Below are 19,873 nucleotides of genomic sequence, written 5' to 3'. Positions count from 1 at the left end.
GAAATGACCAATAAAAAAAGGCAGCAAACCAGTCATATAACTGACTTTTTTCTTTTCTTTTTTGACAATGTCAAGTGTGTGAAATGCACACAAACAAACACACACACACATTCACACACACACACACAGAACTTAAGACACAGACAGCAACAGGATCTGATTCTGAACACTGACAAGCCTTACTCACCAGCGGAAGCTGTTGTAATAGAAGTAGACAAGTCCCAAACCGTACAGAAATGAGATGTCCTGGAAAATTAAAGAAACATATATAGAAATAATAATAATGAATCATTTTTATAATGCACATAACCTTGTAAAGTACGACTCAATATGCTGAAATCTTAATAGAAACAAACTCAAAGATATATATATATATATGTCTGTATCCAAATATTTTTGTCAGTATTTTTTTCCATCCTACATACATCTGTATCCAAAAACATCTTGCCAATAACTGGATGTTGCTATCTACAATTTTGTGTATGTGTGTAAATGTCTATGTCTGAAAGTGAAAGCTACAGTTTTGTGTACGTCAGAATGTGCATAAATGCATTTGTCTGAAAGTAGGTGAATGTCAGTATGCATACACATTCTTTCGTAGGTGCATCTGACTCTGGATGTGAGTGCATGGGGGTGGGTGTTCTCAAGCTGTTTCACTGCAGTTCTGTCAGCGTTCTTGTTACCATGCCAAATGCATTAACTCACTCGGGTCAAAAGGCCCCCATCAGGGTGCTGCTGTTTACAACCGTTTCAGACAAAGGACCCTGATCAGGCCTTAGATAGTTTTGAATTTTTGGAGTGGCACCTAATTTCCATAATGACGTCATGAGCTAAGAATATCTTTACTGACCTTTCCACTCTCCACAGCAACCAATAAATGCAGTGTGTGTTGCTGTGCTCGCGAGCAGGAGAGTTATTTTCGCTGTGACTGGTTCACGTGAACAGTGCACGTCAACAATGGTGTCTGACCCAGTTTTGTCTAAGTCACAAGGCAGACAACAGAATTAGATGAAAGGGCCTTACGTGGCTGTTTCATGCTCTGAATTCAATCTGTTTCAAACTCTCTGTGCTTTACTGGATTCGTTTACAAGTCAGAATATGACAGAATAAGAAGGAAGGAAATTTCATATTCTGTCCCCAACTAACTTGTTAGCTTACTGATCAGTTTTGAAGTTCTGAGTTAAAAAATTCTAACATCTGTTTTTTTGGTGATTTTATTTCTTACCCATACAAATGGGTCGTCTGTGGGGAAAGTCAGGGGAACTTAGTTAAGTGTTCTCTTCATTGAGTTTAGAAGAGTAAACACTGCTGATTTCAAAGCATAAGTAACGTACAGTCACGTTGGTGCATGAAGGCTAAAAAAAAAAAGTAAATAAAAAAAGCTAACAAGACTTCTGCAAATTGTGAAGTCCTGTAAAAAATAATTTAAAAAAAACCTCCAGAAATAAGCTCACACCTTTCTATTTACCTGTGCTTTTGAGGGTTTGTGCATGGTCATTCGTGCTCAAGGACATGAAAACATGTGCATGTCTGCGCGTGTGGTAGTACAGATGTGTAAGAGTTTCTATCATTGAGTCTATCCACCTGCCCTGGAATAAAGACTGTACATGAATGTTCATTACCTTGTTCTTGTATGTGTATAAATGCTTGGGGGAGGTCTTTCTTTTGGTAAACTTTTCTTTATTATTCTACCATACAACTTTTTCAATATTTTGTTGTTGTCGTTGTTTTGTTGTTGTTTTTGACTCACTGGTGTAAACAAAGTGAGTCTATGTTGTAACTCGGCGTTCGGATGTGTGTGTGTGTGTGTGTGTGTGTGTGTGTGTGTGTGTCCGTGATAAACTTTAACACTGCCATTTTCTCTGGAAATACTTTGTCTGCTGATATCAAATTTGGCTTAAACGGCATACCAAAAATTGTTTGGAAGTCTCCGGAATTAAGCTGTATTTCCCGATCATTAACAGTTTATTTCGTTGAAGTTACTTCTGGAGTCTGAAAACGCCATTTACCGCTTCCCAGTTGCCAGAATGTAAGAAGATGGCATGACATTGTGTTTCTTGTTCGCAATCACAAGAAAAGAAATACAAATTCTGGACAGAACACATACAGTTAAAACACCATCGACGTGTTTACTGCATATGAATATTCTAATTTCTATAGTGGATACTGAATTAACTGGAATGAACATAAAAGAAAAACTGAATCAAACGTTTCTCTCAGTTCAAGTCACTAAGCCTGTTATCGGACTGGCTTGTACAGATCTATAGATGTTGCAGTGTGCCTGAGATGATGTCAACGTCTCCTTTACAGCCGAATTAAAAGAATTTCTTAAATAATGAAGATGTCAAGAAAGCATGATTCAAATAGTGTTATTACCACAAAAATAAAAATATTTTCATCGCACTAAGAAAGACCCTGAACTTTAAATATAATTAAATTTCGTCTATTGACGTCAGAGGCAGCACAGCGTTGGGGATTAGACTAAGTATTTCTGAATAAAACATCCGTGGTTCGATCCCACTACCAGGCTTTTTTTTTTTTTTTTTTTAATTCCAAAGCTTATTAATATATAATACAGGACCCAATTTAATTATGTTCTTATCCCTTTTTTTCCATGATTCCTTTACTGCATATAGCGCATGTAACAAGTGAGTCTTGAAGGCCTTGCCTCTTTTGTTTTTGTTGTTTTTTGGCGGGCGGGGGCTTGGGGGCGAGGGGGAGAAAAAAAGCTTTTTTGTAGTCACAATTCTTAAAAAAACATATCAAATTGATATGATCCAGCAGTTAAATCTACCAGTTAAATGTATATATACATGTACTCAAGAACACTGCCTTTACAAAACACTAGCACACACTTAACTCACTTTCCAATGGTTTTTCTCCACAATGTAGTACTTCTGGTATGCCGAGAGTGCTGAAAAATACAAATAAGGAAGTTATCAAAATGTCCAATAATACAGCTAAAAAAAAAATGCAAATAAGCAAGTTATTAATATGTCCAATATTAAAGCTTAGCCTGTTTTCAACAGGAAATGTCTGGGTGTATGAATGAGTTTGCATACATGTGTGTGATATGTGTGTCTGCCTGTGTGTCTGTGGGTGGGTGATTGGGTACGCACCTGTCCATGCATGTGTGCATTGGTTTGCAATGATAACTAGAACCACCAGTAGAACTACTGACACAGCTTGATTAAGCCTGACCTTCAACCCCACTTTCCACTGGATATGTATTGCATAATGCAAATTTTACCAGTCTGAGGGTGTTGGAATTGGATCGGAATTACTATCTTGTCCCAATATACTTCCCTATGTGAAAATTCAGCTCCTCTCCCCATGGGAGAGTATGATGCAAAAGACCAGCATCACATTTTTTTTAATGTATTTTTTCTCTGTCTGCAAGAATATGTTTCACTGAAATCACTGACAGATTTGATTTTGCTGCAGAACTTCACCAGGGACAAACTCTCCTGTGGATTGCTGTGGGTTCTTTTACATGTGTGCAGATTGTATGCTGCTCACCAGACCTCAGTTTATTGAAAAACTTGGGGCAGATCGTCACACACACACACATACACACACAGGTGACATAGACTTTTCAACAACAACAAACTTTCCTCACACCACAGTACCCCACAACGCCACAACAGCCTGCGACAACCTACCCTGAGGAAACTGCTCCAGCAGAAGATGAAGGTGCCCCAGACGACAGTACACACGGGGATGGAGAGGCCTCAGCTTCCTCCCTTTGTCCCCCTCCCCGTCTTTCTTCACCTCCTTTCCCCCTTCCCGCCCTTTCTCCACCTCCTCCTTCACCTTCTTGTCTTTCTCCTTCTCCTCCTCCTCTTCTTTCGGATCCTGGTCTTTGTCTTTCTCGCTGTCCTTCTCCTTGCTTTCCTTGCTCAGGAGGTAGCTATGGACGCGGATCAGGTTACCATAGTAACAGATTGCCTGCAGACAGAGAGCAGGATGTGATCATCGACGCTAGGTGATGAATCAGCTCATTTCATTTTCAGAAGCACATGAATGTCAACAAACACACACACACACACACGCTTATTTTTTTAATTCTGAAAGGAAACGATTAATATCCATCAAATTCAAATGCCCAAAACAAAAAATTTAAATCCTTCAAATGACTTTTTTTTCTCTTTTTTTTCTTTCTTTTTTTTTTAAAGCCTTTCACTTCTGATCATGGATATAGTCGTGATTTTGGGGTAACTACATAATAAGGTGACCAGCCACTAATGTACATCGCTTACCTCCCTTGCAAATGGCCACTGCCTTGATTTGTGTTCGAAGCAATTTCTCATCAAGTTTTGGCTCAATTTTGATGCGGTTTTTTTTTGCATTTTATAAGCGAAAAACTGTTGAGAGTGTCAACATGACTGCCAGAACATACAGTACAGAGGAGGTGGCTAGAATTTTGTTTGATTTTCCGCACAACTTCAACAAGAGCAACTACAAAAACGAGAGGGAAAACGAAAGTAATGTTGTTGTTGATCAACTAAAGTGATTCTGGCTATCCCAATGTTGATTACATGCTACAGGGTACATCAACAGGAAGCCGACGGGTCATGTCAGAAGTGGGTGCAGAAAAAACGTCAATGTTTTAGCTTGAAACCTTCATTTGGGGTTTTCATCTATTGTGAAACCTTCTATATGAAAGCTTCAAGCCAAGTTATTGTTTACAGTGAGTTTTTGTATCATAATATTGTGTGATAGTGTTTGTGTCGGAGGGTGTGTGTGGGGGTTTTAGCCTGAGTGATTATGCATAGTGTTTATGTTTAAATACACATGATAGTGCAAGAAACAACATGACGGCACTTGGCTGTTGTGTCTAATACATCTACTAATATTCTAACACTATTTCCACCCACAAAATAAACAAACTTGAATTTTCTTCTTTGCTTTTTCAAAATATTCATGGGAGTTTTTTTCCCCTAAAAATCTGAGTTATCTTCCCCTGACTGGGAGTTATCTCATCCTGTCAACAATGAAGTTAAGATAATTACATTCTCCATACATTTTCCTTCAAGAAAACATACTTTTACATACTTTTGAGCATAATTTTGATTTTTGTGATTTTTTTTCTTTCCAGGTTGGTGATTAATTTGCAAAAATTATAGACACTAAAACAGTTCCGGAAGTGAAAGGGTTAAAAGACTAAAATAAAATAAAGATTAAAATGAAAATTTCTATAAAAAAAAATAATTCTTCAATCTGAAATTCCATGACTTCTCCATGACTCTGAATCAACTGTCTTCTGAAATACCATGACATACAAAAACAACAACAACAACAAAATCCTATGACATGTAATTTGTACAAACCCGGAGATTTCAAACAGCAATATCCAGTTATTGACAAGATTTCTTCTTTTTCTTTTTCTTTTTTTTTTTTTTACATGTGCATAAAAAAAAATCACAGGAAAAAATATTTGAAAATGTTTGTCCCTCCAATTTAGTAAATATTCCATTCAATTCCTTTTTACAGAAGCTGCCAAATCTGTAAATTAAATCCATGACGCAAGGCAAAATGGTAAAAGGAAGGTCAGAGCATGTCTTGATTTCAGAATTATACAACTGCCAGTCTACCAGAATTGTTAATTTCTGTATCTTAAACTTGGAAATGGTCCATACAGATCTAATATAGGTGAAATATTGAGAGAGGTAACCAAAAGATATGATGTAGTTTTTTTACTTGAACTTGAGATACATATCATACACACAAAAAAAAGAGAAAATTAGTCATTACTAAATATTATAACTAGACATATAACATGAACAAAACAGCAATAACACTAACCAGTGTCCTAAAATATTGATAATATTGACAACTGAAACATGCCTTACCTTTTCTATTAAAACCTTTTTCTTGGCAAATTCATCACTGTTCAAGCTGATAAATCCAAACTGGCCACTGAAAATAGAAACATTCTCAATTCAGTAAAATATAAGGGGGGAAATCTAATAATATTAAGTAATAAGAGTTATCCTGAAAAATATATCATTATCGTATTGAACAGACTGCTTTTTCAAGTTAAGCTGCTTACAGTTAAGGACAACCCCATATAGACTTTCTTCCCTGATCAGGATTGATTTATCAAAAACACATCAACCAGGACATTTCCTGGTAATGAACTGAGGACCTCAGTGGGCACTGTGAAAAACGCTCAATCACTGCACCTTTGAGTCTGAAGTCCCCAGTAATCTGACTTTTGCTCATCTTTGCAAACAGGTGCTCTAATGCACCCCACGCTGACAAAACAAGGCAGCTGCACTGAGAACTGAGCAAGAATACAGAAACTCTAACAAGCATGCCTCTGATATATATCATCATGACTTAATTAACACAAATGCAGAACCATGGGTTTGCAGAAACTGGAAGGCTGCTTGATACAGGGCATTCTGCCATCCACAAATTCTAAGATTGACAGCAATTCCAACTCCCATACAAAGAAAATTATACTTTTATCTTTGAGAGTTGATACCCTGGCAGAAATGTAGATGGAATGACCATTATCATCATCATCATCATCTCTCTCTCTCTCTCTCTCTTTCTCTTTTCCCCTTCTTGATGAACGTCAGTCACATACCTGTTGCTTAAGTCCATCACACGGGCATTTTGAACAGTGGTCAATGGCAGATTCAGTGCATGATCCAACAGGAGTCAAGTCAAGTTACTAAAAATTCCACTTTCATGCATGCTACAATCAAGACTTGATAGTCAATCAATAAATGCTCAAAATTTTATGTGTTAGTTTGTTACACTGCTAAGTGGTGCTACAAGGTTTACACAGGTCAATATACATGCCAAGAATAATAATAATAAGAACAATAAATATAATAATAAATAAATATAATATAATAAAAATAATAATAAATATTATTATTACCATTATTATAACAATAATAATGGACATTTGTATAGGCATCTTTTTCCAGAAATACTGCCCAAACTCCTTTACATTTTGCTACCCCATCCTCCCCCTCTCCCCTCCATAACCCCACCCCACCCCCCACACAGAAACTTGTGCCAAAATACACTCAAGCAGTTGAAAATTGAAACCACCCACCCACGCATGACGCCCTCTAGAAAACATATCCCTGCAACAAATACTCATGCACGCACACATGCACAAATGCACAGAAACTAGCAAGCACCCCCCCCCCCCCCCCCCCCCCCACCTCCACACCTCCTGTCCCGGCCCGCCCCACATACAAATGTTATTCATGTATCATTAATAAAATATAACAAAAAATTCAGAGCACAATACCAACTTAAGTTTTCAAGCTCTGACTCTCTCCATACTAGTTTTTTCAATGAGCAAATGTATGCATTCACAAAAACTGCCAAGTGTGAATATTGTTTTTTTTATTAGATCTTTTGAAGTGCTCATCCTACTAGAGTCCTCAGCACTTACAGTTCTATATTTTGAATATTATTTTTCGAATTATAACATATAAGCAAACATAACACACTGTACAAATCAACAAACATAAGTTAACCATGTACCACCAAGTGGCAAAATGAACTCACTTGACACATGCATGTATATTTTACTTTTTAGTTTTACTCTCTCTAATTACTGATATGACTAGTATCAGTGTTACTCAATTAAATTAACCTTGCCATGGCCTCTCACCTCCACAAATTTGTCTGCACATAAAGGGATGAGGAAAATACCAAAGGAATCATATTGTGCAAAGTTCAGTTGCTCTGGATGGTAAGGTCAGATGAACTGTAAAACTGAAGAGCATTTTCTAAAGCATTTGTTGAACTAGAAAGTAGAATGGTGATAGCAAGAAAAGACATCAGCAAGGAGTGAGGACCACAATCAAACAGGATCGTATATATCATGTACTTTCAGACATTTCTAAAAATATATCTTATTCAAGTTTTCAATGACCCACATGCACCTAGTCTAGAGTGTGAACAAACCTGGCAAAATGTTGTTCACACACTTTCAGTATGAACACTAAACAGTTCACTGCTTGATGACTTCATAGCTTCAGCTTCCCATCCATACCAAAAGTTTATTGCATCCCCAGTGACGTAGTGTGTTTCATGTAACTACCCTGCCCCTCTCTAAGCCCCTGCTACCCCCCTTCCTTCCTTCCCTGGAGTGATCACAGTCAATACCTGACTATTCTATCACTGACTGAATGGAGGTCTGTGGAAGATATATCTAGGTCTACATAGAGTGGATAGGTTTCCTAGCTGAAAAAAAACAACAAAAAGTGGGTTTTGACTGGCAGGCTACTACTTTTCGCTTTTCACCCAGCTGCAAGCAATTGGACTAGCTGAGAAAAGAAAGAAAGAGACACGAAAAAAAAAGTCTCTTCTGGTATTTATAGCCTGGAGACCATCAACACAAAGGTGTCGACTGAGCTGGCGTCCACGGCTCTGTGGGGCAAGGCGTTCCAATCCCAGATGGTATGTGGGAGGAAACCAGCCTGCCTGTATTTAGTTTTACAAAATATTTGTTCCAGTTGCTCAGTGTAGGTGCATCATTGCCAAGGTGGTGGTGATACCAGCTTTGCTTTCATTGACTGATTGAGTCCATGCTTACATGATTATGCTTGATTTTATAAAGCATGGTCAGTCTGACTGTTTGGCGCCGTTGCATTGTAGCACTGCTGGCACAGTTGAGGTGTTCCAGCAGCGTCTCAGCACAAATCTGGCTGCTTGTCTCTGGACTGCCCCAAGGAGATCAATGTCCTGTTGTTGGTAGGGATCCCAGACTGATGATGAATACTCCAGGATGGGGCGGACAAATGCCTTGTACACTAGTTCCCTGATAGTCTGGGAACTAATTTTCAGGTTCCTCCTCAAAAAGCCTAAGGTCTTGTTTGCTTGGAGCAGATGTTTTCAATATGCTTTCTCCAGCTCCGGTCTTTCTTCATCATGACTCCTAGACATTTGGTGGAGCCTACCCTCTGTAGGGTTGGATATTTGGTGGAGCTACCCCTCACCACTTTTTTCCACAATCAATAACCACCATCAATAAATCACGGAGTGTTTGCACGTGCACATACGTGCAGAGAGGCACACACAAGTTTTCTTCTTATTAGTTTTACTTTGGGTAGTTTGAGGGTTTTACTTTGGGTAGTTTGAGGGGCGCGGGGGGAGGGGAGGGGGGTGCCTCATCACCTGGTGTCTGCATCCATCGTCAGTCCATCACTCAACAAAAATATTCATTAAATGTCCTGAATGAACGATCTCATTATATACATCGTGAAATACATGGAGGATGAATAATAATATTCATGAAAGACAGCAAAACTAATATGTTAGGTCATGATGACACAAAATAAACAGAAAAATCATCAAAATGTCCCAACTGCGAACTGGGCACTTCTGCTGTAAAGTGTAAGCATGCACTCCAACCTTGTAAACTCTCCAAGTTGCTTCCTCTCTTCTGCACTAAGTTCCACGATGCGGAGGTCCTCTGCCATGGTTAACTGCAAATTTATAATGCACCGCTAAATAGATATGATTCGTAAAAAGAACTTATAAACTGCGCATGTTGGTCACTGTCTGGCTCAAAAAGCAAGCGGAAATAAGTGCCGATTCCAACTTAGAACAAGCCAATCATCGTTGCCGGATCAGGCAAGACCGTATACGAATAATTTTTATTCTCAAATGGCTTGAAAATATGGACAATCATACGATACTCTTAAAACCCGTCAAGTAACAAGAACTAAACTATTTTACATATGATTTCAATAATTTCTTCGTGTTTCACGCCAATATCTTTACAGTCATCGGAACAGCGGTAGAACCTTACACAACTCCCGCGCCGCACACACAAACACACACAAAACACTGTGACGCACACGTACCCCCCCACCCCCACACAGACACACAAACACACAACAATGCGAAGGTTAATTATATCTAACACATAGAAAAGGCTAATGAGAGACTGTTATGAAGGGTGTGTGTGTGTGTGTGTGTGTGTGTGTGTCTGTGTGTGTGTCTGTGTGTGTGTGTGTGTGTGTGTGTCTCTCTCTCTCTCTCTCTCTCTCTCTCTCTCTGTGTGTGTGTGTGTGTGTGTGTGTGTGTGTGTGTCAGCGTTGGGAAGTCAGTCAACGAGGGGATGCTGGATCGAGGAAGAAAGGCAGGAAGGGAAAAACTAAATACCTTCCTGGCCAAGGATCATGCTGTTATAGTCCCCAAGTTCACTTTGTAAGTTTGAATCATGATCTATGTTAAATTATCAGTAATCTTAATAAGTATTAAAGTTTATTTGTACTGCTTCAGAACACATCGAAATTATCACACAGGTAAGAAAATCACTCCTTGTGAGATTACCCGCAATATAAGATTCGGTTTCAGTTGGGGACTAGTTAAGGTGTCACTGCGTTCGGACATTTGAAATCCATATATTCGCTACACAACATCTGCTAGGAAGATGCCTGACAGCAGTATAACCTAACACGCTAATCAGGCCTTGAATGCGTGCATATATTTATGTACCTCTCAGAGTGGATTTATTTAAAAGAGTTTTGCCAGAGACCACACTTTGTTGCCATAATTATTTGGGTTCTTTTTCTATGCGCCAAGCGAGTGCTGCACACGGGACCTCGGTTAATCGGCTCATCCGAATGACTAGACTATCAGATTGATTCTCCAGTCAAACTTGGGAGAAAGGGCGAGATTAGTAATCGAACCCAGACTCTCACATAATTATTGCATTTGCAGAGAAGCGTCTTAACCATTCTGTCACTTTCATCAATGCGGCAATACGTGGGTACAACAAAACGTATATGCTAGTACACAAGCGAGTAAGCTATGTTCATGTGTCTATGTGTATGTGTGGTCTGCATATGGGCCGTCTGCTGGGTAGGGGTTATTCCACTTCCCAACCAGCATTGATGCTGTTGTAAAGGTGCGTAACCTGAATGCGGACAGCCTGCTGGTGTTATTTGAGTAACCTCCCGTCTGTGGGCATAGCTCTTCGGGTTGGAAAACAACTAACGTCATAGCTAAGGAAAACACACGGCTTGTCTCTTGCGGTCAACACACAAGCCCCTTTCTGACCACTTTATCCGTGAAGACCTGTGTAAGTTTCAGAAAGTTTTTCATAGAATTACAGACTGCTTAAATGTGAAATGCAAGAACGGCTCTTGAATTGTAAAGACGACCAGCGACTTCAACTTTGAGGATGAAACAATTGCAGTTCATTCATAATGGAAAGTGGGGTGTTGGGTACATGGGGTGTGTTCCATGGTCCGGTCAGTGGTTTGCATTGCGCGACTGAATCTGGTTTACATTTCTGAGAAAATAAAGCAAACACAGATAAGGCCAAACTCATCAAAGCAATGGACTGGCAATTGTATGTCAAATCAAATCGTCAGCAAGAACAAGGCGCAGACTTTAGATTGTTAGAAATAATCTCGGTGCTGTATGATTCATTCAGAAAAAGTGAAGGAATGAATGTTTCTCCTCAATATTTCTACTCATTCTTGGTTTATTGAATATACACTGTAAATATTTTCAGATCACACCAACCATTTTCCTTGTTCAATATTTTTGTATAACTTTGAATGGGGTAGCTGGTCATTCCATGGATTAATCAGTGAATGCATCTTCTCGCCCTTCAGGGTGTTAATATAAATACAACAGATTTGGTAGCTCTTAACCACAAGTACTTTTTCCAGAGCAACTGATAGCCTTTTCATGAATGGATACCATTCACTGCACAGCACACTTACACTCTACATGTGACCATACCAGTGCTTTGTAATCCATCCTCACACACACACACACACACACACACACACACACAGTGTACACACACACACACACACACACACACACACACACACACACATATATATATATATGTGTGTGTGTATCTTTTTTTTCCAAATAATCTGATTTGGTTTTTCATTGCCTTAAGGGTTCAGTATATATAAGGATAAGATTTGAGAGATGAATAAAAGATAATACCTTACTCCTTAGTCATTCTTTTGCTCACATCCTGCAGCTTTTGAAATTCTCATTGTTCAGGATCATGTAATATCATTTAGCTTTGTTTTTTCCCGTCTTGACCCATATTACCTAACATTTTTGTGTTTGGCAGATCTGGTACAGTTGCTACATGTGGGATCAAAACTGATGTTGTGCTGGTGCTACAAGCTTTTCTTTCATGGTGTTCATGCTGACTTCATCCTGCTGCAGTTCATACAGCATGGCCAGTCTTGTCATTTGTTACCACTGCTAGAGGGGAAGCTATTTGAGTTGCTGAGTCACTGCACTGATGCACAGTATATTGCAATATCACCTCAGCATGAATCTTGCTGGATGCTGTTTAATTGCCTCAAGTCATTCACTGTCCTTTTATTGGTTTGGGTTTTAGAAAGAGGATAGATACTCAGGACTGGTTGCACTTGCAGGCCAGCTACCAGATGGAGTAAGAGCTGATTGTTGAATTTCTCATCAGAAAGTTGACAGTCTTGTTGGCTCTGGAGCAGATCTCTTCTGCATTTCTTCTTCAGGTTCTAGCTGAGGTCTTTAATAACCTTTTCATATTGTAAATCCAAGAGTTCACTGTTTCCAAGATTCTGCCATGTTGTGCTCTTGTAGTGGTCTTGGACTTTCCTGCTTCTGGTCACAGGTAAGGTGATACACTTTCCAGGGGGGACACCATGTCCCATCTCTTCTCCCACTTTCTGAATCTTACTATAGCCTATGGTCCTGAAGCACTGCAGTCACCAGGTGGTACTCCTGAACAATCATTTACTGACTTGGGAATGAAAATGGAGTTGACACAGTTGACCATCACAGCTTGTCATCTGTTGCTGAAGAAATGTGCATTCTGTCTCTTTCACCATAAATGTCTTGGAGATGGAGTTTGTCAGGAGCAAACAGTGGCTGACCTTATCAAAGGCCTTTACAAAATTCACATGAGAATGTGCATGTTCCATGTTTTCCAGCAAATTTGTTTTCCAGCAATCGGTGACAAACTGAAAGGTGTGACTCGCATAATTTCTTCTTTTCATACAATATCCAGTGCTTAAATTTTGATTTTTTTTCTAGTCAGTAGAAAAAAGGAGAACTGCGTAAGGCGAAATTTCTATCCATGCTTTTTTTTTTTTTGTATGAATGTTATGTGAAAATGTCTTTTTTATTTGCAGAATAACTTTTTGCAGAAACCTGGGAAGTATGGCCTAAAAGCAGAAGAGAGTTGAATTCGACTTGCTAAGGAACTTATTCTCTTGCTGATGGTGCTCTGAATATGGCTCACAAAAGCTACGCCAGAAGCATTGATCTACCACCAGATCAGATCTTTAGGAACCTGAAAAATGCCAAGCGATTTGCTATTGATATAGGTAAAGGTTTTACTTGTTTTGATGTGATATGCCTGTTTGCTTTGAAGTTGTCTTTTTTGTCTGCTTTTATGTGTGTTGGACAGAAAATGATGAACTCATGCCATGTCTGTAGAATGTCAGCTGATGTCCTATACATACTACTAAGTGCTTCCCCAGTACATATATGATGTATGCTGATGTCCTGCATCTGTTCCGATTTTTCCTTCATCTGGTTTGGTTTAGTGAACATAAACAGACTCTGAATTGTCAGTTTCATGTGTCTGGACCATAAAGATACTACTCAAATGAGCTTATATCAGGTGAATCTTGATAATGATTTGCAAACTGGACCTTGAAGAGTGCACATGAAAAGGTGGTTTCCTTTTCCAAAAAAAGGTTGACTTTCTTTCTGTAGCTTTAATAGTTTCTGTGCCAGATTTTTTTTCTGTTGTCCCTGAATCCTCTTAATTCCCTGGCAAGGGGAGAGCACTTTTTTTAAAATACAAATTCTCTGGTACTGATCGGGCTAAGGAAGCGTGTTTGTGCTTATGTGTGTTCTGGCATGTCTGTAAGTATTATGCATTTATGTGTGTGCTGGGGGTGTCACTGTGTCTGAAGTGTCTGTTTATTCCTGTCTGTTCCCACTTCCTGTAAGCACATGTCCATGTATAATACAAATGATAACATGTACTTATCAATATCTGTAGAAATTGATTGACTTCACCATTTGCATTTGTTACAGTTATGTCTTTCCATAATGAACTTATACACTGAGCTTATACATTGTTTAGCATGCATTTATTATGAATCAGTGTTTTTAGTAAACAAACTAACTTGTCATACTGTGGATGTACTACGTGTGCTCTATATTTCACTTTTTATCAGCAGATGTGTCAACAATTTATTTTTTAGAGACCATGAACTACTCTTGTGTCTTCTTGTATTTTGTAATAATCCTGGTACTAAAAGATAAGCAACTATTTTCTAGATGCTGAGTAGTTTGCTGTTGTATTCTTAATGTCCATGTGCAAGTTGATACATATGAGTGTGTGTTTCCACATAATGCACAGACTCACGATCTGTGACTGTTGATATGGATTTTCATCAGGGGGTTCCCTGGCCAAAGTAGCATACAGTTCAGACTGGCAGCGGAGGGCACCGCTGGTCTACGATGAACCAGATTCTGTGAGTCCACACATTTCATCTGTATTATGCATTGTCTCTTGCTACGAATGATTTGTATATTTTACTCATTGATGACTCTGTTAAATTTTTTATTTATTCTGTGTATATTATACTTCTCTCTTTTGCTTCATCTGCACATCTCTCCTTTTCTTCTTGTGCTTTTTGATATAGTTTTTATTTTTTTAAATGAGGATTCATATCTTGAAAATGAAACTGTATTGTGTGTGTGTTTGTGTGTGTGTGTGTGCGCGCACATGCGTGTGTGTGTGTGTGTTAAATATGTGTTAATGAAAACATAATCACCTGCCCCTTTTAAATTTACAGTTCTGTCTTGTTTTAACCCATGACAGTCTCAATAGATCCCCCTGCCATGTTGATGCTGAAAAACAAAGTATACTTCTTCTTTCGTTCGTGGGTTGCCAACTCCCATGTTTACTCGTATGTACACGAGTGGGCTGTTATGTGTATGACCGATTTCACCCCACCATGTAGGCAGCCATACTCTGTTTTCAAGGGTGTGCATGCTGAATATGTACTTGCTTCCATAACCCACCAAATACTGACATGGATTACAGGATCTTTAATGTGCATATTTGATCTTCTGCTTGCGTATACACACGGAGGGGGTTCAGGCACAAGCAGGTCTGCACATATGTTGTCATGGGAGATTGGGAAAATCTCCACCATTTTACCCACCAGGCGCTGTTAATGATATTCGAACCCAGGACCCTCAGATTAAAAGTCCAACGCTTTAACCACTCAGCTATTGCGCCCATCACAAAGTAAACTGAAATTGATGGGTTTTTCCACCAAATTGATACGTGGGAACATAACCGGAAAAACTGTAGAAGCTAGTTCCTACCAGTAAACCATGGTTTATGCATGATGTAGGCATGTGTACACCATCTTGATCAAAGGAATTTTGATGCCAGGGCATTGCTTCAGCACAGAGATGAATGAGTTAGATCTTAATTCCGTCTTTAAACATTTACTTCAGAAAGCTTTTCATGACTGTAGACAGTAAACAGTTCATACATTTTCCCATGCCATGAATATGTTGTTCTGCTGACACTGCTTTTTGGTTTCTTCATTATCAGCATAAAGATCCTGTCAGTGAATTACTGTCCATTCGATTTGTTAATCTCTTGGCTGCATCAATATTCCTGGATGAGCATGTAGAGTGATTACTGTTGTTTGTTCTGTAATCCTTGATCTGATTAACTCTCTCCATACGAACGGCGAAAGAGACGACGTTAACAGCGTTTCACCCAAATTACCATCATCAAAATATTGCAGTCGGAAGGCTCTTATACTGAAGAGGTTAATGTTGACAAAGAAAACCACAATTCTGACGATGGGAGCTAAAGGTTGGGTCATTCAGACACCCACTGGACATCCGAGGGGTCTGTGTAGAGGAGAAGAGAGGAATGGCTGTACTGAGTGAGTTAAGCAACCAGTCCAGTAGTTTGCTACTTAACCATTTTGCATTTACTCACTTTGTCTCTCCCTTTTTCTGTGTGTGTCTGTCTCTGTCAGGGAAGTGCACCCGCAGTTTAAAAGAAATAAAAAGAAATGTTCAGATTGCCAGTCTTAACTGTCATTTTGATTTTTTTTTTTTTTTTATCAGAGTTGTTTCTGATTGATTTAGATTGGAGAAGAGTTAGATTCAGTGTATTCAGCATTACTCTATTGATTGATTATTGATTGGTTACCAATGCTTGTTCCAGGAGGGAACTATCTACAGCATCTCGGAGAAGGAGGAGACGCTAGTGCGTCTGCACTTTGTCAAGTTTGAAACCAAGTACATTGAGAGCTGCCTGGACTTCATTCTAGCCAACCTGATCGACTCCAAGGAGTTCATGCGAGACAAGATCATCAAGGTAACGGGAGGCGGCGCCTACAAGTACAAGAACCTCATCACAAGCAAGCTGGGCGTCCAGTGAGTCTCTGGGCTTCATGCATGCAAAACTCATGACTTTTCTTTTTCTTTCTTTTTTTTTTCCTTTTTGTTTTGATACTGTTTATATTTTGGTGTGACGGCTGAGGTGGCCAAATGGTTAGAGCGCCAGATTGTCACCTGTGTTTCCTGAGTTTAATCCCCAGTTTGGGCACAGCTGGTGGGTTAAAGGTCAAGGTTTTTCTGATCTCCTGGTCAATATATGTGCAGGCTTGCTAGTGTTTGAAACCCCTTTGTGTGTATTCAGATGCAGAAGATCAGATTAGCACATTACAGCATTTAGTAGGTAAAATGCCACAGAATGACACAAGCATTTCAAGTGACAACGGCCATACGCTGGCAAATAATTATAAACCCCTACCTTCAGGCAAACGTTTCTGTGTTCCAAAATTCAGAACAAACAGAACCAAATGCCGCTTTATTCCAATGTGAATCCAGCTATTAAATAACTGTAACTGATAATAAGATGTATGACTGGAATGAATGCCAGAGTGTATGTGCGTGGAATATGACGTCCCAACTCAAAATACTATGAATTGCACACTGCTATTATATGTCTATGTCAACTTTTAGTATACTGTTACATCTATCCTTTAACTGTGATTATTACTGCATGTGTGTATGTTGTGATATGTATGTATAATTTACTCAAAATTACATTTAAAGGGTTTCTGTTGTTATCTACTGTGATTATTGATTGTAATGATGGTTTGCCCTAGGTTTACATCTTAATATGGTTTATCTTTCTACATGTTGAATGACTGTGATTTTCTTGTGTTGTTCTTCTGTTTTACACCACATATGAATTTCTCTTGTTGAGATAATGAAGTATTCTGTATTCTGTTATGGAAGGAAGAACATACCCGAAAACGGAGCATGGCTGTCTACATCACAGGATAAAAACAGTCATACATGAAAAAGCCCACTTGTGCATATGACTAGAGTGAACATTGGAGTTGCATTCCATGAATACAGAAGAACATTCAGTGTTTAGCAATTACACAGTTTATGTGCACAGAAAGAAACAGAGAAAACAAAGGAAGGGCATGAAAAAAAGTACATATGCATCTAGAATATGGTGCTGTGTGTTGCACGTGCTGTCAAATATTTCGGACTTCTCAAGTTCATGCGTTCTGTTCCTGAAGAATGTTTCAAACTCTTTCAAGTTCTTGTGCTCTGTTCTGATAGAACACTTGTGACTGCTTGTGTTCTGTTTTGATAGAACACTTGTGACTGCTTGTGTTCTGTTCTGATAGAACACTTCTGGCTGCTTGTGTTCGGCTCTTAATTTTGAAATGTTTCACATTAATCATTCAAGGTGTTATAGTGTGCCAGCAGTGTCACCCCCCACCACCCACACTCTGTCCCCCTTCCCTCCCCATCCCTTCGCCCCCCCTCCCCCTCCTTCTTATCTCCCTTCCCGCTCCGTCCAAAGTCCAGTCTTTGAGGTCGCACCGACACTGCGCCGCCCTCCCTCCTTCCACCCCCTCCTCACCCATACTCCCTAGTCAGCCGTCTTCGGTCAGTGACGCCGCGTCACCAGTCCCAGCTGTTGAAACACGTGTGGTTATGTGATGTCTGCCGCAATCCCCGTGCTGAACTAGATGTCAGCGCGTTTGAAACATGCTAATGTTGGAACATCCCAGTAAGGCGGTCTGTCTTTCAAGTTGTTCCCCCACCCCACCCCACCCCTCCTTCCCTCTCCCTTCTCTTTGTGACATAAACAGTGAACTTGTCACAGAATGTGTGTAGAAAAAAGTGGGCTGAATTGTAGCAAATCAGATCAATCTGTTGAATTGGACGAATTGGGATTAAACAGTGAATCTGTCAGTCATTCACATAGCATTACTAGGACAAGCAAAGATTGGTTATTTCAGTTCAACTAGTTGGGGGAGTGAGTGTTGTAGCTTGCATTAGTATGCACAGTATGTTGTGGGAAGGGATAAAACCAGTCAGCACAGCCAGTTCTTAGCTGTCTCCCAGAAAAAAAACTGACACAGGCTGACTGACTGATCCGTGATGTGAGGAGCAAGGAAATCCTTGTTGGGCTGTGAGTACATGACTTGTAATGGTTTTATGTTATGTTGATAACTTAGTTGTGTTGGGAAACTGTTTTGTGTCAGTGAGCAGCCAGTTTAAGTTAATCTTGTGGCTTGCAGGAAGAAAAGGGGTTAATGTGTGAAAGCTGCCCATCAAGTGAGGGAAGTACTGGCCTGTGTCTTTTGAGTCCCCCCCCCCCCCACCCCCTCTTCTGTTTTGTTACAGATATCTTGTTCTGTATTTTTGATGTATTACTTTTGCTTTGTATATAGTAGGTGGTGTCGGTTAAATGTGAAATGAACAGATCTATAGGCTAACACATTGTTAGTATGTGTTGAGGGTTTTTCATGTATGTGTGGACATGGGGGTAACAGCAAGTGTTGTGGAACACATGTTTGATTTGTTGGTTGTTGTGGTAACATGTGTAGGAGTTGTGCTATGTGTCAGTGGTTTACTTTGTTCAGACAAAGTGGGAAAGCACATTTTAATGTGATTAATGAGTTGGTAAACTATGAGAGCACTCAGGGTCAGTGCCGTGTTGTTGCACATTGATTGCTGTTTACCAGAGATATGATGGAAGTTATGATTTCCATACATGTACTTGTGTCAGTGGGACACTTTATGAAGGCAAAGAGGAGATTTGTTTGGTCATGATAACACACAGTTTTATTGTGTGATGGGTAACATGAGTTGAACACTGGGCTGTATTGGTCAGTCATAGGTATAGTGCACAGTGGTATGTCACTATTGGTGGCAGGTAAGCTTAATGAAGCTTGTTTTTACCACACATAGATCTATGTGTGAGAAGAGTGCATGCTGGTGGGCATGTGATGAAAGGTGCTGAGAGGGTATAGGCCTTTCATGTCAGTGATGTCAGGATATTTTGAGATTTTACCTGACCTGGGTTTTGGTTTTGTGTGTTCGAGGTGTGCTGCTTGTAGATGCTGCTTGTAGGTGCTGCTTTAGGCATAGTATGAACCTTTTTACTGTGTGCTGCTTGTAGGAAGTACTAAAAGTAGGCAGTGTGTGCTGCTTTAATGTGTGTTGCTTAAACAAAGTTGCTTTTGCTAAGTAGGGTGAACTGCTTAGCGTGTGTGTGCTGATTTCCCATGTATTTTGTAAAAGTAAACGCTCTATAAAAACCACTCCATGTGGCCCTGCTATTAGTGTGAGGAGAGAGAGTGAGTGAGTGTCAGTGTGTGCATCATTAGTTGATCCTGTATCCCCCTGTCTGCTCCCCTCTCTCTTTCTTGGAATCGAACCAGCCACAACACACTTTCAGAACAAAGTTGTTACAGATGATTCATGTATAACATGTAATGTCTCAGACACAATTTTGTTTGCAAATGTGCAGACGTAAGGTATAGTCTTT

At 39.6% G+C, this 19,873-nt stretch overlaps 2 protein-coding genes across 3 annotated transcripts in view; one reads left to right on the top strand and one right to left on the bottom strand.

The window, feature by feature from the left end:
* Nucleotides 1–9,556, bottom strand: part of LOC143289042 (lysine-specific demethylase 6A-like) — a 176,109-nt gene extending 166,553 nt beyond the window's left edge. For both annotated transcript variants that reach the window (XM_076597831.1, XM_076597832.1), the window contains exons 1-5: nucleotides 9,391–9,556; nucleotides 5,853–5,919; nucleotides 3,663–3,948; nucleotides 2,865–2,914; nucleotides 188–246 (exon numbers count right to left, since the gene is read on the bottom strand). In XM_076597831.1, the coding sequence (XP_076453946.1) occupies nucleotides 188–246; nucleotides 2,865–2,914; nucleotides 3,663–3,948; nucleotides 5,853–5,919; nucleotides 9,391–9,458 (530 nt within the window). In that variant the 5' untranslated portion in view covers nucleotides 9,459–9,556. The remainder of the gene's footprint in view (nucleotides 1–187; nucleotides 247–2,864; nucleotides 2,915–3,662; nucleotides 3,949–5,852; nucleotides 5,920–9,390) is intronic.
* Nucleotides 9,557–10,995: 1,439 nt separating this feature from the next.
* The window catches only part of LOC143288827 (4'-phosphopantetheine phosphatase-like), a 48,643-nt gene continuing 39,765 nt past the window's right edge, over nucleotides 10,996–19,873 (top strand). Inside the window, exons 1-4 of the mRNA XM_076597473.1 lie at nucleotides 10,996–11,068; nucleotides 13,146–13,340; nucleotides 14,428–14,504; nucleotides 16,232–16,443. Coding sequence (XP_076453588.1) covers nucleotides 13,247–13,340; nucleotides 14,428–14,504; nucleotides 16,232–16,443 — 383 coding nt within the window. The 5' untranslated portion in view covers nucleotides 10,996–11,068; nucleotides 13,146–13,246. The remainder of the gene's footprint in view (nucleotides 11,069–13,145; nucleotides 13,341–14,427; nucleotides 14,505–16,231; nucleotides 16,444–19,873) is intronic.

The sequence above is a fragment of the Babylonia areolata genome, chromosome 13, assembly GCF_041734735.1.
Source record: "Babylonia areolata isolate BAREFJ2019XMU chromosome 13, ASM4173473v1, whole genome shotgun sequence".
Taxonomy (NCBI): Eukaryota; Metazoa; Mollusca; class Gastropoda; order Neogastropoda; family Buccinidae; genus Babylonia; species Babylonia areolata.
The sequence above is the reverse complement of the archived record's forward strand: the minus strand, read 5'-3'. Positions and strand labels throughout refer to the sequence as shown.